We start from the raw sequence: 22,867 nt of genomic DNA on the forward strand, positions 1-22,867 counted from the left end.
GGAAATACTGTACTGTCCCCTGGGGAGATGGAGTGGGAATTAGCTTTTTCCTTGATCCAAAGTGACTTGGTTGGAAATACAACTGAACCTGTTTGTCTTGTCCATTGTGATGTGATAGCCACCTCGCAAGGGACTGTCTTGTGTGGGAGTTTATTTCAGGCTGTCTCTTTGCCTGTATTGTTTCCTTTAACAGCTCTTTACATTTTCTTTTTCCAGCAATGATGTTGTCCACTGGGCATGTACTGACCAATGTGGCAGGTCTGAGAACGTAGCTGAAGCTGAAACTAGGAAAGCTGGGGGCAAGGAAGAGCCTTGAATCTTGAGGTGGGACGTTGACTCTAAGATGTCCTTGAGCAGTGGAGCCTCCGGAGGGAAAGGAGTGGATGCAAACCCGGTTGAGACATACGACAGTGGGGATGAATGGGACATTGGAGTAGGGAATCTCATCATTGACCTGGACGCCGATCTGGAAAAGGACCAGCAGAAACTGGAAATGTCAGGCTCAAAGGAGGTGGGGATACCAGCTCCCAATGCTGTGGCCACACTGCCAGACAACATCAAGTTTGTGACCCCAGTGCCAGGTCCTCAAGGAAAGGAAGGCAAATCCAAATCCAAAAGGAATAAGAGTGGCAAAGACACTAGCAAACCCACTCCAGGGACGTCCCTGTTCACTCCGAGTGAGGGGGCAGCTAGCAAGAAAGAGGTACAGGGACGCTCAGGAGATGGTGCCAATGCAGGAAGCCTGGTTGCTGCTATTGCTCCCAAGGGCTCAGAGAAGGCGGCTAAGGCATCCCGCAGTGTAGCGGGCTCCAAAAAGGAGAAGGAGAACAGCTCGTCTAAGAGCAAGAAGGAGAGAAGCGAAGGAGTGGGGACTTGTGCAGAAAAGGATCCTGGGGTCCTCCAGCCAGTGCCCTTGGGAGGACGGGGTGGTCAGTATGATGGAAGTGCGGGGGTGGATCCAGGAGCTGTGGAGCCACTCGGGAGTATAGCTATTGAGCCTGGGGCAGCGCTCAACCCTTTGGGAGCTAAACCGGAGCCAGAGGAAGGGGAGAATGAGTGTCGCCCGCTAAAGAAAGTCAAGTCTGAAAAGGTAAGAGGTGGCCAGATCTGGCTGCCCACTGCCAGTCAGAACTGCCCTGGACTAACCACCTAATGTTATGTGCACTCTGTGGGAGGCTCATTAGTTTGTGGGTAATGACCAATTACAAGGTCAGAGCAGCTGGTAATGATAATGTGGTTTTGTTCCAAATTAGGGGATTCCCTGCAGATTCATTAACAGCAGGCCTGGACATTTTGGAGAAGAATATCTGTTGTTGGGGGCAGCTGCTTGGTAGAATGAATTTTCTATAAGCTAAGAACCTCCCACCTTGTCCTTGTCCCACCTGAGTCACTTGTTACTAGAGATTGGCATCAGTCTTTATGTGGTTCCCAGCTTGACATTTCATCCTTAGAATGATTGATAAACTTAACAAGTTGATAAGCTTAACAGGCTTTCAGTTGAATGCTGTTTTTAATGGGATAAATGGTGATGCTGGGTCTCTGGAAGAGACAAGGGTTAAATAATTTTCATTGCATGTCATCTACCAAGTGTTCTTATTGGTGACTGCCAGAGAGCAAAAGGACCCATTTGGGGCAAGTAAACAATGGAGCAGGAGGTCCTGAAGTGCTTAATCAGCTCTTATGAATTAGTGTTGTGGTCATGAAATTTTGGCCTTGAAAGAGTGTCTTTGGCCACTAATGTATAGTTCTTGGCCAGGTATCTACATCAACTATTGGTCAAAGTCTCCTGGTGGTTTAATAGCTGCCAAACAGTGTAATGATACCTTGCCTTCTGCTTGACTTGGAAGGACAGGTGTCTACAGCCCCAGCAGGGGCTCTCCTCCTTTGGGGAAATCATCTTAGTTCATGTCTCAGTAAGTGGAACTTGCAGGTCTAGAGCAGAGTGGCTGTGCGTCCAGGGTCAGCTCAGGCTGCTTAAACTTGTGCAGCTTACAGTTTCCTACACAGTGGCTGGCCTGGTAATGAGCTCTTCATTGGCTCTTGATTTTCTGCTCTCTGCTCACCCTGTGCTTTCAGCTGATCCCAGCAGATGCAATATAAATTGATTTCTCTGTAATTGCATCAGCTGCAACAGGGAATACCTATTTCCATATGTAAGTGTTAATAAATAGAGGCTGGATGTGTATGTTTGGGTGGTAGTGTCCTCTCAGTGCTGGCTTGTGTTTTCTTTGCTGTAGGTATTTTGGTCCTTGCCTCTGGCACATCTATAAGTCTTAGCAACATCTGGGCTTCCCTGGTAACAGTGCTGTCAATTTTTTTTCCACTAATAACCCAATGGTCTATTCCCTTTTACCAGTGGCAGCTGCCAGAGAGACTGCCTGTTTAGGTGACAGATGCTACAGGCCACCTCAGCAGAGTCAAGTCCCAGCAGGTTACTGGTGTGGTGCATCCTGTGCTGGCTGTGATTTACCATTTTCTTTGGGGTGCACATGGGTAATAAATGTTTTAAAGAGGCCTAGGAGTACCAGGAGTTCTTGCTTCTGTTCCAGGCCCTTTAGACTGTTCCCTACATCTGGCATCAGTAAGCTTTTGCCACATATCTATTCATGTTCATAATCTTTGTTCTTCCTGTGCTGCAAAGTGGCCACTTCTGAAGGTAACCTTCATTTTCCTTTCTGTTTAGAACTCTTGACTCATGTTGCAATCTTCTAAGCCCAGTAGTGGTCTGTGGGTGAAAGGATTAATGATGCTTAGCTTCATGTTGGGTTTAAGTCTAAATGTCCTTAAGAGTCTCCAACAGAGAAGCAAATGGAACCCTTTTTCTCTTACAGGTTCAGGGACTAGGTAGGTGGCTGCCCTTCAGATTATAATTGGGCTGAAAGATACAGTATGTTCAGAGAGGAATATATTTTGGTCAAGGGAAGTTTGCTTCTTAATAAGGTAGCTGTGTTATACACTTTGTCTCCCAAAAAGACTGAGAATGGGGCAGTGGAATGAGAGAGGAAAAGGAGAGAGACTGTGCTTCTGTTTTTGGAGGAAAGATGAAAGTGCTGAGAAGTACTTTTAAAAGAGGAGATTTGCTGCACACTTTGCTGTTACTCTAGGCAAGAACCTGCTTTCTCAATTCTTTTCCTTGTTCCCTCAACCCTTCTGGACTGTCTGGTTCTGGGGGGTGCCATTCTAAAGCATTTGGCCGTCGGAATAGATAATTATGTAAATAAATGTTTGGAAGTTGCTAGGAGATGAAAACACTGTGCAGAGAGACAGCATTTCTGGAATGGGAGGAGGGGAAGATGCAAAAGGGAACACAGGTTAGGAATCTTGGAGTAGAGTAGCATTTGAGAAACAAGGACCCCAGGGTTTGGAGCACAAGGGGTTTTTGAGTCAGTGTTTGATGATTGATAATTTACCTTAAAAGCTAAGTCTTTGAAAACTTATTTAAGATTTTTCTCTCTGAGCTATGGGCTTAAGCTATGGCTTAACTGGTTTGGAATGCTCTGTCCATGTGGGGACAACCAACAGAACCAAAACAGCAAAACAGATGTTTTGATACAATCTAGGAATTACATATGCTGAGCTGGGAACTGTCATGAAGAGGGGAAACTCATAAAATTTGGAAAGGTTCTTAGCTGGAGTCTCCTTAACCCATACCCACTCCTCTACTGCTGCTGCTAAGTCACTTCAGTCGTGTCGGACTCTAGCCCCTTGGAAACAGGAGAGAAGAGAATGGAGTTTGTGGTATAGGACAGAATTGTTACATGTCTACTGCTAGCTAATGAGGGGGATTTGAATATTCAAATTCTCTACTTCAGGATGTTCTTTCTTATCAGGGTATAGGTGTCTCAGTCTACGGCTGAGCAAATTCCTATCAGCAAAGGAAGTGGATTTCCCTTCATGGGATCTCACTGCTGCTCCCCACACTTCGCTCTGGCAAGGCTCACTGTGCTGTTGCCCAGAGTTCTAGGAGAGACCAGAGATGGCTCTTAGCAACTACTGCTGCCCTAAATTGTCATGGAACACTCCTGCCTCATACTTCCTGCCAGCTGAAGAGATGGGGGAAGGGAATGTTGAGGCATAAACAAGACAGAGCCTTCCGGCTCCTGTCTGCTCCCTTGCCTCTGATTTGATTGATAGGTTGTCAGGTTAGGGATGGAGGGGGAGGTCCTACGAGGGAGGGTGCCGAGGGAGGGTGCCGGTCTGAATGTCCCCAGCTTAGTGCTCGAGCTGCTGCTCTGACAGGCAAGAAAAAGAATTTCCATAGCACCAAAGGCAGTGATCTGTCTGGACTTTGAGGTAGGGCTTAAGCCAGGAATTTAAGGTGACCCCACCCTCGCCCGCAAATCATGTAAAGTTCTAGTGGCTAAAGGATCTAGAAATTTGCATCCGGAAGCTCTCCTTGTCTCTTTAGCTGCTGTTTTTGATCTTGGAAGGTAGAAACACTCTGCAGTGTGCTTTCCCCATATTTGTGTCTCAGCTTCTGCTGCTCTCAGAATGCTGCATACACATACTTACAACTTTCCTCGCTAGTTAGGATACAGAGAAAGCTCAAGTGTGCTCTTTGCTCTTTCACCTTCCGATCGTGCTTGCTGTCATATCCTGTGTTCTAAGAGCATCTTCCTTTGCCCTTGATTTTGTTTTCTTGCCCTAGTTTATGCCTTCCAGCTCATTTCTCTCGTGTTGCAATCCCTCATTGCTCAACCAAGGTCAGGTCTCTTTTATTCTTTCTGATCCAAGGCTTTCTCTTTTAACGCCTTCCTCCTTTGCTAGCTGTTCTTTCTCAGTTATCGATGACATAGCAGTGAGCCTTGCTTCCTGAAGCCAAATGTCGTCAAGCATTTTCCTTCATGGAAAAAATTAAAAAGAAGTTGAGTTGATATTTATGGGGGACAGAGATGCATTCTCAAACTACAACGAAGCCTGAGCTTACATTTAGTTTTTCTTCAGCAGCTGTGTTTTCCACCTGGGTGTTGTAATTCAAGGAGAGCCCTGAGAAAGATTATCTAGTCCAGTCTTCTCACTTTATAGAAGAGGGGACTGAGACCAGGGAGGTCATGCGACTTACCTAGACTCTCAGAGGGAGTCAGTGGCAAAGCCGGGGTTTTGTTTACCAAGTTCTTGTGGCATATCGTTACTCTGGGATTTTTAACAAATCCTTCATTGTTATGAAGGATTCTGTTTTCCCACTCTAAAGACTACCTCAACAACATTGGGTATATTAATAAATGCCCAGATGCTCTTAAGACTGCTTTCATTGGTTTTCTGTATTGATTTTAATATTGTAGACACTCAGTAAACAACAGATCTTTAAGTTTCGCTTTCTTTGGTAAGGTGATGATGTTTACAAAGAACAACCATTCGTAGCTGATGCTGAACCTCCTTTATTGTATATACAGAGGGAAGAATGTTACTTTTAACTCTGTACTTTGAGCTTGACTTACTGAGAGTGTGTGTGTGTGTATTCTGTAGTATTATTGTTCAGTCAAATTTTCATTGTTATCACTGTTGCATTGCCAGCTCCCTCTTTATTTGGCAATTGCAGGTATGAAAAAACAAAATCCTGCCTTCGTGCTTCTTGAATATATCACTAATAGGCAGAGCTTTAAATGTGTTAATATTGTGGATATGAACCATTTTGTAAAGACATGATATACTGTTAGATACCATTATCATCTTTCATTCATTCTGTGTATTAATGGAGTGCGTTTTAGATTCCAGGTATTATGCTTAGGACTGGGTATATACTGATGAACAGAACAGAAATGGTTGCTGCTCTTTGAGGAGCTTACAGATTACCGGCTAGGGCAGAGTTCTTGAAATTGTGGCCCATAAAACCATATGCATGATATCATTCGAGTGTCAGAAATGCATATCCTTGGACTCTACCCTAAATCTGCTAAATAAGTGTTAGGGGTAGGGACCCAGAAAACTCTCCGGATAATTGCTATATACTTTAATGTTTGTGAATTTTCTTTAACCATTGTTAAAGATGGGCACTTCGTAAGGTGGGCATTGAGAGCCATTTCTAACCTAAAACACCAGTCTTGTAAACTTAAATTGCATATTAGCTCTTACTTACAACTTAATGGTTAAGAGTATAAACTCTGGAGCCAAACTACCAGGGTTTGTATCCCAGCTTTGCCACTTATTAACTGAGTGATATTGAACAAATTACTTAACTGAGCTGCCTCAGTTTTCTCGTCTACACAATGAGGAAAACAGTAATTCTTTACTAGAATTTTTATGAAAGTAAATTAGTTAATCCATATAAAACAGTTAGAAAAGTGCTTGGCACATAGGGAACATTTGATAAATATTGGAAAAGAAGAAAAACATGATTTGAGTTGAAATATGTCTCAATTGACTCTAGGCAATAATAAGCTGAACTATCACAACATTCCACCTATACAGGAAGCCCAGTATAAATAGATAAGCACGTTGGCTAGACTTTCAGCACTGTTCTCAGAAGACATTCCAAACCTGGATTGGGACCCGTATATGCTTGTGATGTGTTCTAAAGGCCTTGGTATTTATAGTGGGGTTTGGTGAGGTAGAAGACCAGAAATTGCTTTCCAAAGATATTGCAGCGGCCTGTTGAAATTCAGATTTCATATAAATTGAGTTTCCTTTTTGGCCAGAGCCCTGGTGTGGGGTTGAGTATGTTGGATAGATATTGCTGTGGGTTTGCCAGCATGTGCAATCTCATGTATGCTGGAAGAGCACTGAATGTTTTTGTTTCTGCACAAGAGTGCATGGAAAATCTAAGTCCTAGTCCTTAATCTTCCTCCCCCAGTGTGAACTTGTATTTTTGCCATTTGGGTATAAGAGCTGTTACCAACAGAGCTCATCCAGGGAGGCAGCAGGGCTTGGGCTTTCAGGCTGGAGGTGGCAGTAACATGCACAGCTGAGATCCTGCCACTGCTGGCTGTCTGAGCCCTCTTCTCTGTGGTTTTCACTCTTCAAGCCATGCTTGAGTAACCCGCCTCCAGAGCTGCTGACAGGGCTGTGTTCAGAGGCCTTGGAAATTACACTGTTCATTTCCTTATCATCCCCTGACCTGCAGTGCAGAGCCTTCTGGTGCAGGAACAAGGCAGAAAGAAATCCAGACGGCTCCCAGCCAGCATGTGTCAGGGACTACAAAGAAGGAAATTGGACTTGCTCACTTAAAAACCATGGGGTTAGGCTTTGATTTTTGGTTCCTGCCGAGAGTTATTTGTGTGTGTGCGCATGTTCTATCTCAGTGTGCATGTATAGAATGAGTCTGTACATGGCAGAGCTGTAGAGGAGGAGCATCTGAAAGTAGAAAGCAGAAAGGAGATTGCTTTTCTCATCAGTTAATTTCCCAGTCTCTCTAGGTACAGTTTAGTCATGGTTGAGAGCACCCACCCAAGTAAGAAGCTTCCCAGGCTAGCTGAGGAGACATTTTTAACAAATCCTATTCTCTGAAGTTGTTCATCCTAGATGACATTGACATAGTCAATATTTAAGCTACCTAAGAAAGAAGAGTTTGGCCAGTATCGGGTAAAAGGGGTAGCTCTTTTGTGAAGGGGGGTAGTATGACAAGGAAAGGTAGGAAGAATTTATAGCATTTTGTGACTTTTTTTTTTTTTTTAATTTCTGGTGCAAAATTCTATTATGTTTTCAGAGCGTGTCCCTGTGCTTTTGTCTTATGATCTTATGAAACAGTCTACTTCTTTTTTTCTTTTGGCATTTCTCTTACCCTAGGAGACCCAAAGGAAACACTTTTCAGACTGAAAAAGTACTATGTGTATGGTAAGGTTCTTGAGCAGAGTGTACAGTCATTTGAACCTTAATTTTCCTTTTTCTGTATTTCTACTACTTTAATGTCCCTCGTGTCTAAACTGGTAAAGAATCTGCCTGCAATGTGGGAGACCTGGGTTCCATCCCTGGGTTGGGAAGATCCCCTGGAGAAGGGAACAGCTACCCACTTCAGTATTCTGGCCTGGAGAATTCCATGGACTATGTCCATGGGGCCGCAAAGAGTCGGACACAACTGAGTGACTTTCACTTTCACTCTAGTCTATAAAATGCTTGCTTTCTGCAGAGCTATAATATTATGCTGTCTGCTTGCAATGTTGGTTGATATAAGAAATGGCCAATGTCATTTGTGATATTGGAGCCCTTGTGAAGTGGGAAAAAAAGAAGTCTTTTAAGCTTTCAGTCCTTAGAGATATTTTTAAATCCTAAGTGTCTCTCTTGTTGGAAGTGCTCTGTAGAGAAGTGTTTTTACATGAGAAACATGACAGCTAAGATGAGAGGGAATTATTTCCTTTTGTTGTTGTTGTTCAGTCGCTAAGTCGTGTTCGACTCTTTGCAACCCCATGAACTGCAACACGCCAGGCTTCTCTATCTATCACTGCTTCCCTGATGTTCATTGAGTCAGTGATGCCATCCAGCCATCTCATCCTCTGTCACCCCCTTCTCCTCTTGCCCTCAGTTTTTTTCTAGCATCAGGATCTTTTCCAGTGAGTCAACTCTTCTCTTCAGGTTGCCAAAGTATTGGAGCTTCAGTTTCAGCATCAGTCCTTTCAATGAATATTCAGGACTGATTTCCTTTAGGATTGACTGGTTTGATCTCCTTGCTGTTCAAGGGACTCTCAAGAGTCTTCTCCAACACCACAGTTGGAAAGAGGCAGTTCTTCAGTGCTCAGCCTTCTTTACCATCCAACTCTCATATCCATACATGACTACTGGAAAAACCATAGCTTTGACTATACGGACCTTTGTTGGCAAAGTGATATTTCTGGTTTTTAATACACTGTCTAGGTTTGTCATAGCTAGTCTTACCTTCTCGTAAAGCAGTGAACCCTACATCATCAGCAGTATCAGCATAGCACCTGGAAACTTGTTGGAAATTCAAGTATCAGACCCCTTCCCACGTCCCCAAATCAGAAACTTTAGGCTTAAGGCCCAGCAATTTACGTTTTACCATTTGCTCTCCCTCTGATCATGTTATACTTTAAGGTTTGAGATCCACTGTGGTAGAGCTCGTTTCCTCTTAATAGTTAAGATCAAATTCACCAAAAAGTTTAAAAGGTAAAAAATAACTCTGGACAGTAGGTATGATTTTTTTTTTCCCTCCTGAATGATGTTCAGATATATCTTTTTCTTTATGGACAAACTGACAGGAACCTAAAATTGGAAGGAATACCTAAGGATTTGGGAGTTTGAGAGCAGAAGAGATATTTAAATTATTTATAACTTTTCTAATTCTCCCTTTTCTCATCTATAATGTGGAAGTGAATAACTACTGACTTCATAGGGTTATTATGAGTAGATTAAATAAAGAAGGTTGAACACTCAGCACAGTGTCTAGCATGTAAAGTTGAAAGTAAAGTTGTTAGTTGCTCAGTTGTGTCTGACTCTTGGTGACCCATGGACTGTAGTCTGCCTGGCTTCTCTGTACATTGAATTCTCCAGGCAAGAATACTGGAGTGGACAGTCATTCCCTTCTCCAGGATATCTTCCCAACTCAAGGATTGAACCTCAGTATCCTGCATTGCAGGCAGATTCTTTACCATCTGAGCCATCAGGAAAGCCCATCTAACATGTAGTAAGTACTCCGTAAATATTAGCTGTTACTAATGGTACACTGTTACTAGCTATGAGGTGCAGGGTAATTGTGAAATTAAGGAGAAAGGATATCCTTTGAAGAGATTAGCCCCTAGAGGTTTTGGAAAGTAATGAGTTTATGATAGCTAATATTTTGAATCCTGGTTTCCAGGAAGGCTTAGGAAGAGACTGATTCAGAGCATTTGGAACCATTAAGGTTTGGGATTTTATCATTTGCTGGTTAGTTTGAAAGGGTTTGTTGGACTCCTTTTGGTTACAGAGCTGATCTCATGTTGAAGAACATGGCTCTTGCTTAGCTATTTCCCATTAATAGCTAAGGTTTGGTATATACTCCAGTCTTCTGAATTATTTTTCTCAGCATTGGAATGGCCCTAAACTGATTATTTTGTGGCAGGAACAGGGACCTCTTCCAGGGCCCAAGAGTGGGCTCTTGTCTGACACTCAGAAATGTCCAAGGAGACACATGTTCTGACAAAGCAAGAGACTTTATTGGGAAAGGGCCAGGTGGAGAGCATCAGGGTAAGGGAACCTAGGAGGACTGTTCTGCCATGTGGCTTGCAGTCTCAGGTTTTATGGTAATGGGGTCAGTTTCCAGGTTGCCAATCACTCTGACTCAGGGTCCTTCCTGGTGGTGTGCGCTGCACTCAGCCAAGAGGTATTCAAGTGAGAAAGAGTCTGGGAGGTTGGCAGGACATATGGACTGGAGTCTTCTCTCTCCTTTTGACTTTTCTCTAATTCTTCCTTTTGGTGGTAGCTTGTTAGTTCTGTGTTCCTTACTAGGACCTCCTGTTTAAGATAACTCATTCAAGTGGTTACTGTCAGGCCTAACCAGGGTGGGTGGTTTCAGTCAGTGGTTCCCCTAACATTTATAGTTTAGAGAGTTTTTTCTTCTCCTCTGTTAATCCTTGAAGAGTGCAGACTTTAACCTTTTGAAAGGATTAGAACTACAGGTAGTCTAAACAGTCAAGAGAAGAATAAGGATTGAGATACTTCTTTTTGTGAATTTGTCACTAGCTGCAGGAAATAAAAGAACAGTCCTTAGGTTTTTAGGAAGTGGTCCGTTTTCAATCTGAAATATTGTCCACTGAGAGAGTACAATTTGACTGTGTGCTTGAAAAATACACTAATTGAATATTTTTAAATTTGAAACCACTGGGTTCCAGCCTTAGTGGCACTATTAGCTTGGTTTAAATGAACCAGAACCGGGCCATTAAATCCTTTCTTGTCCTTTTTTTTTTTTAATTGAGGTACAATTGACATAACATTATGTAGTTTCAGGTATACAATGTAATGATACCATGTTTTTGTTGCACAATGATCATTTCAGTAAGTTCAGTTACGTCCTCATTGCTACAAAATTTTTTCTGTTTTAAGAATTTTCAGGATTTACTTCCTAGCTACTTTCAGATATGCAATAGAGTATTATTAAGTGTGTGTGTCTGTGTTACTCTCTCAGTCGTGTCTGACTCTTTGCAACCCCATGGACTGAAGCCTGCCAGGCTCCTCTGTCCATGGGATTTCCCAGGCAAGAATATTGGAGAGGGTTGCCATTTCCTTCTTCAGGGGATCTTCCTGAGCCAGGGATATGTGGTCTTAATTTTCCAGAAATCTGTGACACCCCAATATAAAATAATAAAGACCTTATTCCTAAACCTGCTTCTGGACACATTCAAAATAAATACAGTCTTTTAAGAAGAGACAGAATCACTTCAGATAGGAATAGTAAAGGTTCACTGTCTGCTTTTTTTTTTTTGTAAACACTATTTCCTTGAAATCAGGAAGAAATTAAATGTTTTTTAATATAAAGTGTTCCCCTGGTGGGATTCTAAATCTCATACCCAAGAAAGAGTAAGTATAGTTAGAATGCTAATTGTTATCAGAGATGAACATATACTTGAATATGCTACAAACTCATAGTTAAAATAATTATGGAATATCATGTTTGGGGCAAAATCATAATGATATAACCTTAAATTTTCATATAATAGTTTTGTTTTGTTTTTTAATTTGATTGCACTACATGGTATATGGGATCTTAGCTCCTCAACCAGGGATTGTACCCAGGCCCCTGCAGTGGAATCATGGAATCTTAACCACTGGACTGGCTAAGGAAGTTCCCATATAATAAAATTTAAAACATAGTTTTTAGTACTGATATAAGTGTTATCTACGCTATCAAAATTTACATTAATCTGTACTTTAGATGGATCTTTTTTGGTTTTGGTGTATGCATATACCACTGCAAAGGAGGAGAAAAAAATGGCAAATGTAGGGAAGAAATCATACAAAGTGACTGCACATTTATATACACCATATTAGTCTAGATCTTAATTCTCTCAGTATGCAGATTTCTAAACATCTGGTAGAGTGTCTGTTTTAGATAAGATATGCCATAAGGCATTTTTCATTTCACTTATACATATGTGCTTAGATTGAGAATGTGATTGCTTATTACAATTTCAGAAAGAGGTTGAGAAATTCTTTAATTTATGTTTGTTCTCTGATATCTCTCCTGTCCATTCCCATCTCTTACACGGATCAGGTTCTAAAGTCAGGGTTTGAGCTACTTGGTCAGAAAGTACCCTTGAAGATTACATGGGTGGTACCATGTTAGAGTGCCATACAGACTTCACAAAGTCAGCATAAACAATTTTTTCTTTAGCATTGAAACAAACCGTCATTTCTTTGGTTGAAGTCTCATGTAAAAGCTGGCTTTTATTTGAGGACTGAATTGATGAAAAATATGTTTTTGTAAATACTAGAATTAACCGAACCCTTCAAAATACATACACTATGAGGAGACACAAGGAAATGGAAACCAGATAAATGAACAGCCAGTTCAAGTCTCCCATCTCTGGCTCCCTCCAGAGTGTATACTCAATGGATGGAATAACTGCAAGGCCCACACCATTCACATTATTCTTTGTGTTTGTTGTTGTTTTGCCAGTCACATAAAGTTGATTTGTTTATGTTATCTGTTTAGCATACAAAAGTATTTTATGGCCGAAGAAATCTTGGGCTCCGCTTTCTCTCTATAGTGTAAGATTACAGGTCTGTGGATTGAATCCAGCCTAACGATTATTCTTTTGTAGCATTCCTACCAACATAATATTCTTGAGTCTCTTTTTTAGGTCTAGTGCCTTTGGTAGCCTCTTTCAGCTACTCTTCATTTTCTATCCTTTTCTGACTTAGAATCTAAATCATGCTTTTTTAATATCTTGTAGTTGTTTTATAATAATCGTTTTTTGTTATTTATGATACTCAGTTTTACGTTTGTGAATAGGTCCTGCCCTAACCAGATGGGATTATATTTAGTTATGGAGATTTAGAGAGGGAGCTTTTCTCTTCCTGTCCAACTGAAATAATTAACTAGGAAAAAATAGTCATTTTTATATGCTCTACCATGGGTATTCATTACAGTCTGGGCATAGCATTGGTTGTATCAAGAAAACCACTGTACTACTGACTACAAGTTTTTACCCATAGTTTGAAATCACTATTAGCTACTGCTTAGGGATGATACTGTTGTGAATAGAATGCCTTATTTGAAGGCTTGGTACCAGTGCTGTGCTTTTGGCTGTGTACTGGTGGCAGCTCTTGGCCAGCACATTGCAATTGTCCTATAGGACTGGAGAGACAGAAGTTTCCATGTTGAAGAGCTAAGTGCAAGTGTTTCTGGGTGTAGGCCAGTACATCACTGAGGAAGAAGAAAAGTACAGTTTGCCACTCCCTGGGAAGCACTCTGGCCAGGGCAAGCCTTCCAGAACTGAACGTTTATTGATTTAGGAAGGTCTGGGGGTTTGTCCCTCAGCCTTTGTGATATGGAACTTATTTTCAAAGCAAGGGAAGGGATGGGATAGAGCAGACTTAAAAGTAATGTCATTTCTCAACTCTCTAATGCCCCTTTTAGAACTAAGCAGCTGGTGGTGGTGGTTTAGTTGCTAAGTCGTGTACAACTCTTGCGATCCCATGGATTGTAGCCTGCCAGGCTCCTCTGTCCTTGGGATTCTCCAGGCAAGAATACTGGAATGGGTAGCCATTTCCTTCTCCAGAGAATCTTACTGACCCAGGAATCAAACCCAGATCTCTGAGGGCAGAGCTAATATCACACAAAAAGGAGAAGATTTGATTGTTGTTTAGAAACCAAGTAGTTAGGGCTGTCCCTAGCTTCTGCTGGGTTAGTGACCTGAAGTGGCATTTAATGTAGAGAGAAGTCTGGGAAAGTAGTTGGAAAATAATACTCCAGTGACATTTTCATGTTTGACTAAAATTTTTCAGATTTTTCACTTGTTTTTATTTTGTAGTTACATTTCATCTTCTATTTCATATCTAAACAAAAGCAGGAGCAAAGGGCTAGGTAAATCACACTTTAATCCTTCCCATTCCCTTGTCCAAATAAAGCCTGATACTAAGGAAAGCTTATTGAAATGAACTGGGAGCAGCTGGATAGGTAGCTTGGAAGATTGTGAGGAGGTAGTGGAGTTGGGTTTTGAAATGGTGTGTGTGGGGAATAAGTGTGTAAATATAAACTTTGATGGTTTAGTTTTATTTTTAACAAATAACTACTTTCCTTATCACCTGTTTACTTGCCAATGGCAAGAAAAACAGCAAATGGCTAGTTTACCACCCTTTAAGGATTGTTTTAACTAGGAATTGGAGATAGGGTAGTTTAGGAGTTGATAGTAAGAGATGATATCTTTGCTGTAAGTAATACAAAAAACAAACTTTTAAAGGAAACTTAATCTTATTTATTTATTTAATTTATTTATTTATTCTTTTTGGCCAAGCCAAGGGGCTTGCAGGAGTTCCCTGACCAGGGATTGAACCTGGATTATGACAGTGAAAGTCAGATCAGAGATCAGTTGCTCAGTCGTGTTCGACTCTTTGCAACCCCATGAACTGCAGCACGCCAGGCCTCCCTGTCCATCACCATCTCCCGGAGTTCACTCAGACTCACGTCCATCGAGTTGGTGATGCCATCCAGCCATCTCATCCTCTGTCGTCCCCTTCTCCTCTTGCCCCCAATCCTTCCCAGCATCAGAGTCTTTTCCAGTGAGTCAGCTCTTCGCATGAGGTGGCCAAAGTACTGGAGTTTCAGCTTTAGCATCATTCCTTCCAAAGAAATCCCAGGGCTGATCTCCTTCAGAATGGACTGGTTGGATCTCCTTGCAGTCCAAGGGACTCTTCAAGAGTCTTCTCCAACACCACAGTTCAAAAGCATCAATTCTTCGGCGCTCAGCCTTCTTCACAGTCCAACTCTCACATCCATACATGACCACAGGAAAAACCATAGCCTTGACTAGACGAACCTTTCTTGGCAAAGTAATGTCTCTGCTTTTGAATATGCTATCTAGGTTGGTCATAACTTTCCTTCCAAGGAGTAAGGGTCTTTTAATTTCATGGCTGAAATCACCATCTGCAGTGATTTTGGAGCCCAGAAAAATAAAGTCTGACACTGTTTCCACATCTATTTCCCATGAAGTGATGGGACCGGATGCCATGATCTTCGTTTTCTGAATATTGAGCTTTAAGCCAACTTTTTCACTCTTCACTTTCACCTTCATCAAGAGGCTTTTTAGTTCCTCTTCACTTTCTGCCATAAGGGTGGTGTCATCTGCATATCTGAGGTTATTGATATTTCTCCCGGCAATCTTGATTCCAGCTTGTGTTTCTTCCAGCCCAGCGTTTCTCATGATATACTCTGCATATAAGTTAAATAAGCAGGGTGACAATATATAGCCTTGACGTACTCCTTTTCCTATTTGGAACCAGTCTGTTGTTCCATGACCAGTTCTAACTGTTGCTTCCTGACCTGCATACAGATTTCTCAAGAGGCAGATCAGGTGGTCTGGTATTCCCATCTCTTTCAGAATTTTCCACAGTTTATTGTGATCCACACAGTCAAAGGCTTTGGCATAGTCAGTAAAGCAGAAATAGATGTATCTCTGGAACTCTCTTGCTTTTTCCATGATCCAGCAGATGTTGGCAATTTGACCTCTGGTTCCTCTGCCTTTTCTAAAACCAGCTTGAACATCAGGAAGTTCACGGTTCACATATTGCTGAAGCCTGGCTTGGAGAATTTTGAGCATTACTTTACTAGCGTGTGAGATGAGTGCAATTGTGCGGTAGTTTGAGCATTCTTTGGCATTGCCTTTCTTTGGGATTGGAATGAAAACTGACCTTTTCCAGTTTTGCTGGCACATTGAGTGCAGCACTTAGACAGCATCATCTTTCAGGATTTGAAAGAGCTCCACTGGAATTCCATCACCTCCACTAGCTTTGTTCGTAGTGATGCTTTCTAAGGCCCTCTTGACTTCACATTCCAGGATGTCTGGCTGTAGGTCAGTGATCACACCATCGTGATTATCTGGGTTGTGAATATCTTTTTTGTACAGTTCTTCTGTGTATTCTTGCCATCTCTTCTTGATATCTTCTGCTTCTGTTAGGTCCATACCATTTCTGTCCTTTATCGAGCCCATCTTTGCATGAAATGTTCCCTTGGTATCTCTGATTTTCTTGACGAGATCTCTAGTCTTTCCCATTCTGTTGTTTTCCTCTATTTCTTTGCATTGATCGCTGAAGAAGGCTTTCTTATCTCTTCTTGCTGTTCTTTGGAACTCTGCATTCAGATGTTTATATCTTTCCTTTTCTCCTTTGCTTTTCGCTTCTCTTCTTTTCACAGCTATTTGTAAGGCCTCCCCAGACAGCCATTTTGCTTTTTTGCATTTCTTTTCCATGGGGATGGTCTTGATCCCTGTCTCCTATAGTCTAAACAGATTTGACTACAGTAGACTATGAATCTTAAACGATAGACTACTGTTAAAGTAGTCTTGAGCTTCCCTGATAGCTCAGTTGGTAAAGAATCCGCCTGCAATGCAGGAGACCCGGGTTCAATTCCAGGGAATGGATCGGGAAGATCCACCCCCTGGAAGAGGGATAGGCTGTGGTGGTGGTTTAGTCATTAAGTCGTGTCCGACTCTTGCAACCCCATGGACTGTAGCCTGCCAGGCTTTTCTGTCCACGAGGATTTTCCAGGCAAGAATACTGGAGTGGGTTGCCATTTCCTTCTCCAGGTGATCTTCCCGACCCAGGAATCAAACCTAGGCTACCCACTGCAGTATTCTAGCCTGGAGAATTCTATGGGCTGTATAGTCCATGGGGTCACAAAGAGACACGACTGAGCGACTTTCACTTTCACCAGGGAACTCCCATAAACTTAGATTTTAGTGTAGTTCTGTTAATAAAAATTATTTTTTCTTATATATTCTTGTGTTAATCTTATCTTAGGAATGGTTCCTTATCGTTACATTTATCCTGCTTATGTTCTTCTACGTGTTTCAGAAACATTTCCAAAATTTGACTTGTAGCTGCTGAGTAATAAGTCTAGTAGGAGGGACAGAATGTAATCAAATAAGTACATAAGCTTATGAAGGCTAAGGTCAAAGAAAATATCCATGAAGATATCTGAAGAATGAATAGGATCAATAGTTAGTTTGGCAAAGGGAGTAAAATGAATGGACAACCAAGTGGAAATGTCCCTGAAGGTCCAGAGGTTATGAGAGAAAACTGGAAATCTAAAGATGTGAGAGTTACTAATGTGAACAAATAAATGATAATTGATGCCATGAAGGTGGGTGAGCTTACCCAAGGAGAATGTGTCTGTTGAATGAGTCAAAAAGAAAGGGGCCCAGGACAGATCTCTGAAGAGCACCAAGAATATAGCTACATAGATGGCCTCTTAGGCAGTGCTTCCCTGTGTAACGGAGAGAATATAGAACTGCAACAGGGGACACATGTCTACAAAAACATTTAAAAATTCTCTGAAAGTGATTATAGAACTTGCTTAGTTCTATAGTTAGATTTGGACTGAGTCATGCTTTAAGGGGAGAAGGCAATGGCAACCCCTCCAGTACTGTTGCCTGGACAATCCCATGGATGGAGGAGCCTGGAGGGCTGCAGTCCATGGGGTCGCTAAGAGTCGGACACAACTGAGCGACTTCACTTTCACTTTTCACTTTCATGCATTGGAGAAGGAAATGGCAACCCACACCAGTGTTCTTGCCTGGAGAATCCCAGGGACGGGGGAGCCGTCTATGAGGTCGCACAGAGTCGGACACAACTGAAGTGACTTAGCAGCAGCAGCATGCTTTAAGGAAAAGTGCCTTTCCCATGCTGCTTGTGAACAATGAAAGAATGATCTTTGGTTTTTACTTTAACCACTTTCCATACTTTTTCTGCTTTTCACAGCCTCTTCCAAATCATACTTATCTTCCACCGTGGAATTAAAATGAAAGCGTAGACTTTGTAATTAGACCTGTGTTTGAACCCCAGCACTGCCACTTAATAGATGTGGAATCTTGAAAACTTCCTCTCTGGATCTCATTTTCCTTAAATTTTTATGGATTAAAACCACACTGTAAGTGCACAGTATATGGTAGTCTAGTAGTTGTTAACCAGCAACAAATGTTTGTTCTGTTTTCTTTTTTCTTCCTTGAAGCTTCTCCTGGTTTTCCCAGGCAGGGTGATTTTTTTTTTTTTTTTTAAATCTGTTATCATGTTAACCGCAGCTTTTCTGCTAGAGCAAAGGAGTTTTGCATTTTTGATAAAAGCCCTTACTAGAGAGGAAGTAGAAGGAAGGCTTCTAGAAGGTAATCCAGAAGTTTCAACAACAGCATCATTGGTAGTTGGGGCTAGGGGCAGTCAGGTGTATTGTAGGATGTTTAGCAGTGGCTTTGCTTTTACCCCCTAGGTGCCAGTAGCATTCCCCCCAAGCTGGGACAACCAAAAATGTTTCCACACGTTGCCAAATGTCCCTGAAAGGACAGAATTCCATTTGAGAACTGTTTGCTAAAATACTTTTTCTTGATATGTGTGTTACTTACATGACTGTGTTTATGTAATTTTATGTTCATGAAAATGCAGCAAGTTGCATAATAAATGCAGTTTTCTATTGGAAATGTTATGTTCCCACACAAAAAAGAGTCTGTAATTCTTTTTTCACCAAAAGCAATAGAGAACCAGGCAGTAATCAATAACTGTGTCTTAAGTATGTCTACATTTTCATCCTCTTTCAATCCCTACAAGATGGTGTAGAATTAGCAGGAAGAGGGGTCTATGGTAGGATGGAAAGGCAAAAAATAGCCTCAAAACTTGGCTTCCAAACCTCTCCTTTCAACTCCTAGTTAGTAAGATGTTGAATTTCGAAGATTTCGGTGTTGAACTCTGGGTTCAGGACAGAGTTGAACGATTAGCAAAGCATGTATCTTCCTCCCACCCTCTCTTCTGTACTGTGACAGCAAAAGAGAAGGTCACCCAATTTGATGACCCTCTTTCAACTCTCAGGACCTCATTTGAACTCTTGGTACCTCACTGAAGTTACTTCTGAAAGTGTTTGCTTTTATCTTTAATATAAAATCTTTTGGTTTTTCTCTACTTGGTATGGGTGAGTAGTGTCCTTCGGTATTGGATGATGTTGACTGCTCCCAGTGAATACTGACTGTCCCCAGAGAAGTCCTTGACTAGGACCTAAGCTGGAAGCAGTAAGTTAAGTAAACCACCTTAGCGTCTTTAGAGGAGTCCAAAAAAAGATCCCGTTTTGAAGTTTGAAAGATCCTGTAAAGAGAGGGCAGGCCTTAGGCCAAACAGCCTTTGAGGTGGTAACCGGCTCATAAACGAGAACTGGCATGTGCCAACAGAATCTCTCATCCCGGCTCCAGAGTTGGCTGAGGAGGTTAATGTGTGGAAGGCTCTGTAAGTGGAAGGATTGTTCTTGGCTTTGGCTGTAGTGTAGCTGGAAACAGCAGGGCAGGAGCTTGGACCTGATCTCTGGCATCTGGGTATTTCTCTGAGAAGAAGGATTTTTTCCCTTCTTTTTCTTGTTGATATTTTTCCTCTCCCCTCCCCCCTTCTTCGTATTAACATTTCAAGGTACAGGAAATGGTTGGATATTGAGTGTTTTACAGCTCTTCTATTAATATTGGTCTGCCAAGAGGAAAGCCAGAAGGGATTTAACTAGGTAGAATCAAGGCTCATAACTTTTATGAAAGTGCCCCGAGCAAGGTATCCTCAATTTATTTGGAAATGTTTAAGCTTTACTAAAATCCCATCATTGCCAGCATGTTTTTATAAAGAGGATAGACAGCCATGGTGGCTAAACCAAGGAGAAACCTTAAGACCTGAAGTTGGCAGCAACACAAGCCATCTGAGTTCAGAGGGAGAGCGTTGGTATGGCCAAAAAATGCAGCTATGTCTCTGGACCCCTGTCCCCTCATTATTCTCTACTGGCCCTGGCAGCTGCCAGAACTTGCTCAATAGAGTTGTGGGCTGGGGATTGTTTCTTAATCCTTGTGAAGAGTACCAAACCTCAGCTGTGTTATCTAGGCTCTGAGCCTCTGGCACTTGGCAAAGGGACTTGCTGAGGCATCTGGTGACTCTAGACAAAAGCCTATTTTGTCAGTGAGAAGACTGGGGCAAAGTACAAGCATTGTTATCTCTGATGCCCTCAGGGCAAACTGTCTACTTGGCAAGTGGGAGAATCTTGACCTTGTGAATTACAGCAGCCTCTCCACTGGGTTTTAGGTTTCTTTGAGATTATTTTCTATTTGTCCACTACTAATGCTTTAAAAAAAAAAAGTTTTAAAAATAAAAGTATTAAGTGCTTTATTATAAAGAAGGTAAAAGGAAGAAGAGAAAAATCATGTTTAATTCTACCATATTTCTTTTCTTCACAGAAGAATTTCTTTAATGTTGTGAAACTGGTTGAGTTTATTGGTTCACAGTTGGTTTGTACATGACCTGTACCTCATGAAGCTCACCCTTGTTCCCTTACGCATCTTTTATTTTACCATTTGAGAACTGACCTGGTCTGGCTGTACTTGGCTAGATTTCCTTACATTTGATGAAATCTCACCCTGGAGTATGAAGTTATCTTCTATATTTAAGTTTTTGTAACTTATCTCAGGCCAAGTTTTTATCTTCATCTGTGATTGTCTTTAGAAGGCTGGTTGTTTGTTTTTTAAATTAGTGATGGTGAATTAGTCTGCCAGGGAAAATGATTTTGTTAGTGACTGATAGCTGGAAAATTTGGGGGCAAGCTGTGAACTGAACAGGTTATAGATAGAGATTTTTACCCCTCATACATATTTTTTTAGATTAAGGTCACATTTCCTTTTTTTAAGTGTTTAACTCAGTGGTTTTATAGTTACAAAAAATGATGGTGCAGCCATCACCATTTCTTAATTCCAGAATATTTTCATCACCCCAATTAGCAGTCTCTCTCTCTCTTTCTCTCTCTCTGACACACACACACACAGCCATTTTCCCTTTCCCCCACCCCCTGTTGACAACTAGTCTACTTTCTATCTCTGTGGAGTTGCCTGTTCTGAACATTTCGTGTAAATGGAATCCCACAACACATGACCTTTTTGTGTCTGGCTCCTTTCCCTTAGCATAATGTTTTCGAGTTTCATCCATGTTGTACCATGTATCGGTACTTCATTTCTTTTTATAGCTGAATAATGTTCTATTATATGGATATATCACATTTGTGTGTCCATTCATCATTGATTGATATTTGAATTGTTTATACTTTGGGCTATTATGAATAATGTTGCTGTGAACATTTGTGTATAAGTTTTTGTATAGACATGTATTCATTTCTCTTGGGAATATTCCTATGAGCGGAATTCCTGGGTCATGTGATATTTAACTTTTAGAGGGATTGCCACCTTTTTCCTAAAGCAACTGCTCCAATTTTCCATTTCTACCAGTAGTGTATGAAGAGTCCCATGTCTCCACATCCTCACCAACACTTGTGATTGTCCATTTTTTGATAATAGTATCTTAGTGAGTGTGGAGTGGTGTCTCATTGTGGTTTTGATTGACATTTCCCTTCATGTGCAGCTTATCACTTCATGTGCATATTGGCCACTTATATATCTTCTTTGGAAGTCATGTCTGTTCAAATTCTTTGCTCATTTTTTTTTCTTTAAAATTTTTGTTTTGTTTTGCCCATATTTTTAATTGAGTTGTTTGTCTTTTTATTGTTGAGTTGCAAGTCTGTCTTTATTATTCTGGATACCAGTCTAGTATCTTAATAAATATATGATAGGCAAAATTTTCTGCCGTTTCTGTAGACTATCTCCTCAGTTTCTTGATAGCGTTCTCTGAAGCACAGAAATTTTAAATTTTGAGAGAGTTGAGTTCATCTTTTTTTCCTTTAGTTGCTTGTGCTTTTTGGTGTCATATTTTATTTATTTATTTTGCTGTGCCTTGGGGCCTGCAGGGTTTTAGTTCCCTGACCAAGGATTGAACCGGGGCAACAGCAGTGAAAGCACCATGTACTAACCACTGGATCACCAGGGATCTCCCAAGGTGTCATATTTTAAATCACTGTCATGAAGATTTATGTCTATGCTTTGTTCTCTGTTTTATGATTTTAGTTTTTACAGTGATCTTTGATCCATTTTGAGTTAATTTTTGTACATGGTGTGAGGTAAGGGTCCAGGTTTATTCTTTTACATGTGAATATCCAGTTTTCCCATCACCATTTGTTGAAAGTGAAGGTGCAAGTGAAAGTCACTCAGTCGTGTCCAACTCTTTGCGATCCCGTGGCTGTAGCCCACCAGGTTCCTCCGTCCATGGGATTCTCCAGCAAGAGTACTGGAGCGGGTTGCCATTTCCTTCTCTAGGAGATCTTCCTGACCCAGGGATCGAACCCAGGTCTCCCACATTGCAGGCAGACGCTTCAACCTCTGAGCCACCAGGGAGGCCCCCATTTGTTGAAAAGGCTATTTTTTTCCCTATTGGATTGTCTTGACATTCTAGAAGAGAACTGCTGCTGCTCCTGGTAAGTTGCTTCAGTCGTGTTTGACTCTTTGAGACCTCATAGACGGCAGCCCACCAGGCTCCTCCATCCATGGGATTTTCCAGGCAAGAATACTGGAGTGGGGTGCCATTGCCTTCTCCGAGAAGAGAGCTAACTGACCATAAATGTATGGGTTTTTATCTGAGCTCTCTATTCTGTTCCACAAATTTCTGTGTCTATCCTTATACTAGTAGAACCATCTTGATGACCACAGTTTTTTTTTGTAAATTTTATTTATTTATTCGGCCCTGTTGGGTCTTAGTTGTGGCACACGTGGGATCTTTGTTGTGTCATGTGGATCTTTTGTTTTGGTGCATGGGCTTGGACTCAAGTGTGTGGGCTTAGTATTTGTGGTGTGCAGGCTTAGTTGCCCCATGGCATGTGGGAGTTTAGTTCTCCGACCAGGGATTG

General features: G+C 41.5%; 1 protein-coding gene across 5 annotated transcripts in view; it reads left to right on the forward strand.

The window, feature by feature from the left end:
- Positions 1-22,867, forward strand: part of ZNF609 (zinc finger protein 609) — a 201,072-nt gene that overhangs the window by 25,978 nt on the left and 152,227 nt on the right. For 4 of the 5 annotated variants that reach the window (XM_086321485.1, XM_086321487.1, XM_086321488.1 and 1 more), the window contains exon 2: positions 217-1,090. The exons of the other annotated variant lie outside the window; for it this stretch is intronic. In XM_086321485.1, the coding sequence (XP_086177611.1) occupies positions 344-1,090 (747 nt within the window). In that variant the 5' untranslated portion in view covers positions 217-343. The remainder of the gene's footprint in view (positions 1-216; positions 1,091-22,867) is intronic. 5 annotated transcript variants of the gene reach the window in all.

This window comes from Bos grunniens, chromosome 10 (genome assembly GCF_055505025.1).
Source record: "Bos grunniens cultivar Pamir isolate PY7600 chromosome 10, Bosgru_T2T1.0, whole genome shotgun sequence".
Taxonomy (NCBI): Eukaryota; Metazoa; Chordata; class Mammalia; order Artiodactyla; family Bovidae; genus Bos; species Bos grunniens.